This window comes from Aedes albopictus, chromosome 1 (genome assembly GCF_035046485.1).
Source record: "Aedes albopictus strain Foshan chromosome 1, AalbF5, whole genome shotgun sequence".
In the NCBI taxonomy this organism is placed as follows: Eukaryota; Metazoa; Arthropoda; class Insecta; order Diptera; family Culicidae; genus Aedes; species Aedes albopictus.
Window position 1 is genome coordinate 210,291,178 of NC_085136.1, and position 9,729 is coordinate 210,300,906.

At 40.9% G+C, this 9,729-nt stretch overlaps 1 protein-coding gene across 1 annotated transcript; it reads right to left on the reverse strand.

The window, feature by feature from the left end:
• Positions 1-6,258: 6,258 nt before the first annotated feature.
• Positions 6,259-8,185, reverse strand: LOC115262029 (uncharacterized). Its single transcript, XM_062848149.1, has 2 exons — positions 6,446-8,185; positions 6,259-6,362 (listed from the first exon to the last, which is right to left on the reverse strand). The coding sequence occupies exon 1, from the start codon at positions 8,152-8,154 to the stop codon at positions 6,637-6,639; it is 1,518 nt and encodes a 505-aa protein (XP_062704133.1). The 5' UTR covers positions 8,155-8,185; the 3' UTR covers positions 6,259-6,362; positions 6,446-6,636.
• Positions 8,186-9,729: the final 1,544 nt, after the last annotated feature.

A 9,729-nucleotide genomic window follows, 5' to 3' on the forward strand; every position in this document is an offset into this window, starting at 1 on the left:
TTAAAAATTTACCATACTTGTATAAGTTTTAAAAAGCATTTCGCATTCTGGGGTGGTTAATTCAGCTGGAAAATTTATTTTCAGCACTTACAAAGATATTTCACTGACTGATCAATTTCACCCCGAAACTAAAATTTCTGATTTTTTATTTTAAATGATATTTATTGCAATAACATTATTTGCAGTAAAAATTTCAACCTCGTTGACTGATGAAACTCGTGGCCGTACATGTTTTAAAGCATTAAGTTTGACCATATCGATAATTATTCTTAAATTAGATACCAAAAACTGTGAAAAGTGATCAATTTCACCCGAAATCACGGTACCAAAGGTTGCTGAGTTCATATGACATATCTGTAACTAATACGACCGCAACGCGACCTGTATCGAATAATATTTTAGATCATGTAATTTGTTCTTCTGCATTGAAACGAGATATGATCAATGAAACTATAGAAACCACTCTTAGTGACCACTCCATTGTGTTGACCTCAATAAATCTGTCTATAATAAAAGAAACAGTAACGTTAACTAAAAAAATTGTTGATCATCAACGTTTGAGCACTCGTTTCATTGAAGCTGTACAGACCATGCCAGTTGATTCAAACGCAAACGATACGATTGCGTTTTTAATTGAGAAATTCAATGAGATTCGGAATAGCGTAACTAGAACGAAATCAGTAGAGGCAAAATTGAAGAAGCATTGCCCGTGGATGACACTAGAACTGTGGAAGCTCATCAAAATGAAGGAGAATATGCTGAAAAACAGTAAACGCCGGCCGCAGGATACACATTTGAAGGAAATGGGGAATCACGTCTCTAAAATACTCAAAAATAAAATGAGTCAATGCAAGCAAGTCTATTACCAAAAGCTGCTACAAAAAAGCTCAGTGAAGCAGTCATGGAAGGTTATCAACAATGTTCTTGGGCGTAACAATGGAAACACTAGAGTGTGTTTGGAGAACACACACAGCGATTTGGAAATTAGCAACGCATTCAACGACTTCTTCTGTGCTGTTGGACACGATTTGGCATCATCCATCAACAGTGATCGTAACATATCAAAATTCAACACCCTAACAAATCACAACTCATCGATATTCTTGCGACCTTCAACCCAACAAGAAATTATTTTGTTGATACGTAACCTGGACTCCAACAAAGCTCCTGGACCCGACAATATAGATGCTTATTTTGTGAAAAAGCATCATCACTTATTTGCTAGCATTCTGAGCAACGTATTCAACGACATGATAACGTCTGGGCAGTATCCAGAAAGCCTTAAAACTGCAAGGGTTGTGCCTCTTCATAAGTCGGGGGATCGAAGAAGCGTCAATAACTACAGACCGATTTCTACCTTATCGGTACTCAATAAAATTCTGGAAAAGCTATTATCTACTCGGATTATGGATTTCCTGGAGTCATCAAAATTGATCTATACACACCAATATGGATTTCGCCGAGGATGCAGTACGTTTACAGCAGCTAGTGAACTGGTTGATCAAATATATAGAGCCATCGACAATAAACGCATTTCAGGAGTTCTCTTCTTGGATCTCAAAAAAGCATTCGATACAATAGATCACAGTTTGCTGTTACGGAAGCTGGAATATTATGGCATACGTGGTTGCTCGCTGGACCTTCTCAAGAGTTACCTGTCAAATAGGCACCAGTTTGTGTCCGTGAATGGTGTAAATAGTGAGCTACGGGAGATTACAATTGGAGTTCCCCAGGGAAGCAATCTGGGGCCACTGTTGTTCCTAATTTTCATCAACGACCTATCCCGCCTACAACTACATGGAAGTACAAGATTCTTCGCCGATGACTCAGCCATTCTGTATAAGCACGAGCAAGGAATGACAATAGCGAGTTACATTAAACAAGATCTAGTTAAACTTCAAGACTTCTTCAACACCAATGTACTGTCCTTGAATTTACTTAAAACTACGTACATGCTGTTTCATTCAATAAGAAGTAATGTATCAAATATCGGACCGTTATATGTGAACGGAGTTCGGATTGAGAGATCATCGAGCTACAAATATCTTGGACTAACATTGGATGAAACCTTAAGCTGGAATGCACACATCGAAAAGCTTAAGCACACAGTGGCACCTATTTGCGGTATTCTCAGGAAAATTTCTTCGTTTGTCCCAGCGCACTGGTTGAAAACTCTACACTGAATAACAAGAGAACCCAAATTTGAGTATTTTTAAACTCACTTTTGAGTTCTTTTTTGCATCCTGTTTCATTCGCTCTCTTTAATGTTGTCAGAGAGTGAATAGCAAAACAACCCAACTTTGAGAGTTCGATGCGGGAAGCCAAAATTGAGTAAGTGGCACAGAAACGAAAGTTGAGTAATTTAAACTGACGGTTGAGTAAAACGAACCTTGACTTTAGGTACTTTGGCCGTATACGCCTAAATGCAAACTACCTACCTAAACATCGACACCAGCAACTCAAAATTGGCTTCCCGCACGCAACCTCGAAGTTGGGTGGGATGAACTCACTTTTGGGTACTTTCGTTTTTCCGTGTATACTTCGCATTGGTACATTCTCGTTTATACGCGAGCAAGTCAAGGCTAAGAGAACTACAATGTTTACAAAATCGTTGCTTGAAAGCTGTATTGAAGAAACCACATCTGTATCCGACTGTACAGTTGTTCAACGAAGCGAACAATTCTGTTTTGCCGATCAGGGCACTACATGAACTGCAGATCGCCATGCATATGCATAAAATACTCCAGGACGAAGGAAACACTCATAACAACCTTGTGTTTAATAGAGCTTTTGTCGGTCGCTCCTCCAGACAAGCTAATAATCTTCGGATGGTCAGATCTGCTTCAGAAGCAGGAAATAAAAGGTTCAGCTACGCTGCAAGTAAACTATACAACGCGTTACCTGTCAACATTAAACAGTCTCCTTCCGTTCTGTGTTTCAAACGTAACTTAAGAAACCACATCAAATCCAATATCAGCCGCTATCTCCTGTGATTTTGCTCCAAGACTAACACCCACGAATATGTGTTTTTTCGTTTCCATTCCGCCTTCAGAAACCGCCGCCACCACCCACTGCCGCCACCAACCGCCACCGCCCACCATCGCCGCTCGCCACCACATCATATGCAGCTGTCGCAATAGCCACATTCACACTATTATTATTGTAATTCATATTCATTTTAGTCTGATTGTTTGATTGTATTAGTTAATAGAGCACTCCCTTCAAAGAACTAATAGTTCATTGGGAGTAGCAAGTACACTTTGTAATCAATGAATAGAAATAAATATATGTATGTATGTATGTAAAAAATATATTGATCTCTTACTAAATAGGATCTCTTTGAGGAACTACTAGAACTACAGGAACTACTAAATAGGATCTCTTTGAGGAATTCGTAAGGGAACTCCTATGGAAACTCTTAACAATATTCATTACGAAGTTTGGGCGGGAATTAATTTAGGAGTTACTTTTCAAAAAGCGTTCGTTAAAGAACGCTTACAGCAATCGAGTCATACACCGAAGTCCGAGAAGAATAACAAGAAAAAAAGGAGATGGATGGCATGAAGACTTCAAGACAAGATAGTAAGGCCAAAACAAGCAAAGGTCACCATGATCAACAACATCCTGAAGGAATCAGAGACTGATCCGACGAGAATATCTACAGAAAGTATACTCAAAGAAACTTGAGATGCGCTGTGAAGACGGCTCTTCACGAAGATAACTGCCGCAGGAGCCAGTATTCCTCAGATAATCGTTCAGCAGCAGCATTGTGAGCTCCAGTTCCCAGCTTCGATGAAAAGCTGGAGAAATGGTCGAAGTCTATGGCGATGTTTGGAGACATCATCGTGCACTGCAAGGAATCTGACGCCACGAAGCTGCACCTTCCCGATAATGCCCCTGTCGGTGACGCCTTCTTATTGATTTCGGCGAAGATGATCCAGGAGAACAATTTCTACCAGACGTGGAAGCAAATGACGGCAGAGTTCGAGAACTGAAGAGATGACGAAAAGAAACCACAACGACTTGATGGAACTAGTAAAGATTGTCAATCGACTCCTCGACGTGGAGGTCTGGAGTACCAAAGCATTAAAGCCAACGCGATGTCACACAGATCATCAAGGCTCGATTGCACGACCAGAATCATCAACTTTGGGGAAAAATACAGCAGCACGGTAAGCTACCTTAGTTCACCCAAACGTGGAGGTATTAGAGATATTCCAGAACTGCCATCAAAGACTCATCACAGAGTACGTAAGGAGTTTCAACTGCCCGAGTCCCGGAAACATATGCAAGGAGGGTTCTTTAAACCAAATTCTTCTGGTGGGAGCAAATGTACATAACGACATATTCATCATCGGTGTGGCCGATCAGTGACGCTTGGGCTCATAGGGTATATGTACCTGGGGGGAAGGTTGGTGAACATACTTGAGCCCTTTTGGGCAATCGGACACGACGACTTGAATGGTCTTGACTGGGACCATGGCTGAATCTGTTGACTGCTCCCGGCCTGGCTGGGCCAGGTGGCGAAGCCACGAACCCGTGGCTTGGATGGGCCACAGCCGATAGCTTGGACTTGGGAACGCTACAGTTGGACACGGGCAAGTCCCTTGACCTGAATGGGTCTCGGATGGTGGTTCCTGAGTAACTGGAATCCAAAATTGATTTGGTATCGCGACCGGGATGGATCATGGTTGGAGCTTCTCTTGAAGACTTGGTCGCGGTCTGATCCCGGGATCCCGGGTGGTGTTTCGCTGGACGCCTGGGTTTGGAATGGTTGAGCACATGGGCTTCCCGCTGCCTGAATGTTTCGCTGGCCGGAGGGGTCCGGTATGGTTTGTGCTTGGACCCGGAGGCCTCCAGCGACTTGGAAAAGCCCGTTTGGCGTTCGGCGGAGCCTACGATGGAGCACGTGGCCTTTCAGATGCCTGGCAGTGTCCCGGGTGATGTTTTACTAGGCAGATGGGTCCTTGGGTTGAACACGGAGGCTTCCAGTGGCCTGAAATGGCCGCGTTTGACGTTCTGCGGAGTCTACGGTTGGTCACGTGCAGTTCTTAAAATGTCATTTCGATATAACCACCTACAGCTCATTTTGGAAGCCGAACCTGAGAATATGGAATATGAAAAGCTTGTACCAGTTCTACAAGAAAATCACGGGAAAGCCACTATTTTTATAGTATTTAAGGTAAATGTGACGTATTATTCCGGTCATGAAGTGTTCTGGTCGAGTGGTTAGATTCGGCGTGGATCTTCGGCTGGCTCCCCGCGGCTTGGATGAGCCTCGGTTGACGTCTCACAGAGTGCTCCGTCCGGGAAGTATCTCCCAGAATATTGTTTAGGTTTCGAACGGTTAACGTCGACTTCTTTGTTCGGAACTTGTACCACGACTCAATATTTTGTCCACGATTCACCTCACTTTCCTTCATCCTCTGATCTTCGCTCTCTCATCGTCCCACAGCTTCGTAGTTTAATTCCGGATATTTAATTGCCAATTGCACAATATTTGTGTTATTTTTTATTAGAATTCTGGTTCCAACCAGCTATCATGGTTGGCTACAGGGTGCGGCAGGAAAAAATGCGAAAAGTTCAAGGCACTATTACACGCTAAATAAGGGATATATATGATTATTTTTTCATAACAGTGTATCAGTCAATGTCTATATTCTAGCACTGAAAAATAAAAATGAACACATTTGATGTTTAACATGTGATAATGTAGGCCTAATTAGCGGATATCAAAAAACTGCGCGCCCAATGGTCATTAAACAAAATGACTATAACAGTAAAAAAATTAGCTCAAATTCGATGAACAACCAGACCACACTGATCCAAAGCCAAGTAGTTTCACATAGCAGATGAAATAAGTACATATATTTGATGATATTGTAGAGAAAATCAAAAATTTTGTTTTATCAGATGCGAAATTTAGCGACCTGTGCGATTTTCTGCGGTTTGAAAATTGTGGTTGTCTTCATCTTCAGGCGCCGCCCTGTAAAGGTTAGTGACCAAAATGGGAAATTTTTTAATTAACTTTTCAGAAAACTAGCCTATTATAGATCATGGAACGTTGAAACATAGATTGGTTAATGTCAAATGGACGAAAATGAGGTTTGAAGTTGAAAAACACTTTCGCATTTTTTCCTGCCGCATACTGTATTGTTGACGATTTGAGCAACACACTGCATACCTGAGGCTGATCATAACCATGAGGAACTGCTGGATCTCAGTGACGGCTGCGAGGGATCCATGTAAACTCTAGGTTTGTCCCGAATAATTTGTTCTGGCTTGCAGTCTTAATAATTGGCCTACGAATTTATTTTCTTGGCTCCAACGTTTCGATCCCAATTTGGATCTTCATCAGGGATCTATTTTTATTTAAGTGATGACAGACAGAAACAATATTTAAAAATAATAATTAATAGTACTTTTACATATAACATGAACTTACAAAGAATTATTCGTAGCTGTCCAAAAACATTCAGCCTGTAGTGTTGTCTTAGTTTTGTCGTTGGGAAGTCGGTTTGGTAATCTAGTACTACCATCTGTACGCCTCCACTGTACTATGTTTTTCGCCCACAATTCAATATAACACTTATTAACTATCAAGCTCTTCAACTTCAATCGTCTTTTCTGTCTACGTTATTCGTCATTTTGATTCATTCGCGCTTCATCTGTTTCTATTGTATTAGTGTCAAGATCGTTCCTATTTTGTCTGTTTCTGTGAGATAATCTGTTCAGTGTGTGCATGATACCTGTATAACATGTGTGTAACCCCTCTACATCTGTCCGTTTGTTTATATTTTGTGTTGTCATTATGTGGCATACCTCTAGTATCGGTAGTCTATTTGTTTTCAAGCTATGGTCTAATATACTGGCATTCTGCAGGTCAAATCTGTGCCCTGTGCTAACACAGTGGTTCATCATTGCTGTTCTTTCCTTCAGACCGCTCAATTTGTGTAGCCTGTCTGAAGTGTTTTCTATTTTGGTGACTTTGTCCAGGAGATTTACATCAGATTTATGTCCGTACATACGTGTTTGTAATTTGTTGGTTGTCATACCAACGTATTTGGCATCACATTGTTGACAACCAATACAGTAAATTACGTTATTACGCTGATATGTATCTGTCCTCCCTTTCATAGCTCTATACAATGAACCTACTGTGTTGTTATTATAATGTACTATGTTAATATTGTCAAATTCATTTGATCTCTTAAAGTATTGTGTGATCTGCTGTGATAACCCTACTATGTATGGAATCGACTTATAAATTTTGATTTGTTGATCGTCATTTTCTGGTTGTGTTGGTGTTCTCGTTCTTCTCTCGTTGTGTCGGTTAATCAGTCTGTTGATCAACGAGACGGGGTAGTCGTTTAGCTTCAGTAGTCTCATCACCGTCTCCTTTTTCTGTTGCTCCGTTTTGATCGTCGAAAGGGTGTTTACCTTTTTGACGAAGTTGTATGCCACATTTATTTTTAGGTGTTTTGGATGCAGCGAGAAGTAATTAAGGATCCGTCCAGATGCGATGGGCTTCATGAACCAATCAGTGGAGAAAGATTGGTCTTCGTTGCGAACAACGACCATGTCGAGGAATGGTAGCCTGCCGTCCACCTCGTATTCGACCGTGAATTGCAGTTTTGGGTGATAGTCGTTGAATGCACCCAAAACTGTATCAACTTCGTTGGCCGGAATAACGATGAAAAAGTCGTCAACAAACTTTTTCAGGATTGGAATGTGCACACCTAGTTTGGATAACACTGCATCTATCAGTTCGCCGGTGACGATTTCTGCTAACACGGGCGAAAGAGGGTTACCCATTGCTGTGCCAGCGATTTGTTGGTAGTGTTTCTGTTGGAATACGAAATAGCTAGCCTCGATGACAAAAACCACGATCTCCAGGAATAGGTCCAGGTTAATGTTGGTGTGTTCCTTTATGTTGTTCCACTGGTTCAGGATGCCTTTCCTCACTAATTCCAGTGGGATGTTTGTAAATAGTGACACCACATCAAAGGATACCATTGCGTATCCTGGCCCCACAGTGCTGCTGTTGATAAATTCGCAAAATTCCTCCGAATTCCTTATGCTGTACGTGTTGTTTACAGATTGCTGTAGGATGTTCGAAAGAAATTTGGACAGCTCGTATGTTGGCGCAGTCATCGTGGGGACCACTGGGCGAAGTGGGAGATTGGGCTTGTGAGCTTTTGGCAAGCCATATATCCTCGGACTAACCGCTGTCCTAGATTTGAGACACCTCGCAGTGCGTTCATCTATCAAACCAAGATTCTGCAATCGTACTACCAGTGCATTGTTTTGTCCTGGAGTCCGCAGCGGGGGGGAGTTTGTATTCGCCGTGAGCTATCTTACCGACCACAACAATCTAATCCTCCGATCAAGCAATTTGTGCTGTCCGAAATCAGCAAACCCTTCGACCCGATTGATCTCCTGTTTCTGGTTATCCTACTGTTCCGGAGCAACGAGATTCTCTAGAGCTCATTCCTAGTGATAGTGAACTAACATGAGAGGTTTGCGGATGAAATTTGACGTTTGAAATCCAACGAACCATGCAAACGGATCTATGCGTAGCTCTCAAAACGGAGGTTTGCTAGTCGGATGTAGACTTCGTCAGGGACCGATAGCCGATACATTCGGGTATTCAGCATACCATACCATCGATCCAGAAACTTTTCAAGGCCCACCTGGAACACGGAGCAGCAAAGGTAAGGTTGGTGGTGAATCTAACTAGAACAATGTACTTGCTGGTTCATCGATATGTACTGTGTACCAAACAATTGTCCGTACAGCAATTTTTTGGTCACAATATTTTTTTTCATTCAAATGTTCATAACTTTTTTATACGTCAATCAAAAACGCTGAATTTTGACCAATCATGAACCATATAATAAAGCTCCATTGGTAAAATTTCGAGCGATATCGAATAAGTTTTCTGAAAGTTATAGAACTTTTAGAAAAACTTATAAGATTTTTGAACTCATTTTTATAACATTATATCTCAGTATGTACTCGGTTAGGCCTTTTTAATTTTTTTTGTTTGTTACAGCTGATACCTAAGATTTTCATATGCATCTACTTTTGAGGTTTTATATTCACTACAAAAAAATATGAAAAATGTGCTTATGTAGTTGACGATGTATAAAAAATTATCTTATTTGGCACATATAATCTGCCAAACGTTTTCCACCAATAAAAGTGCATTAACTGAACAAAAAATACATAGGACCTACTCTTCATATGTAGTTTAGTAGGTCCTGTATAATAATATCACATTAAGAGAATTTAAAAACGTTGAAAGCACTTTGGAAGGCAATGACACTCTGAACATATACAGATTTTTCATATTTTTTTTTTGTAGTGAATATAAAACCTCAATCGAAGCTACATAGGGTATCGGGATGCTTCGTTGGCATAGTCCCCTCGTTCGGCCTATCTCAATGTAAACCAAAAACTCAAACAAACACGCGTAACTGGATATCGGAAAAGCTATGCGCCAAACAACTGTAACATTTCGTTTCAATTTTAGCACTTTGGAACATTAAAATTGAATGAAAATGTCACTTTGTTTAGCTTTTGTAGACGCCATGATTCTTCGGCTTAGTGGGTAGTCTATACACATGATCATAAATGGCATGATTCTGAAACATTTCGAATTGACTTTTCAATAAATGAACATTTGATGCGACGGTCAAAGACGCTATTTTGAACTTGTGTATTTGT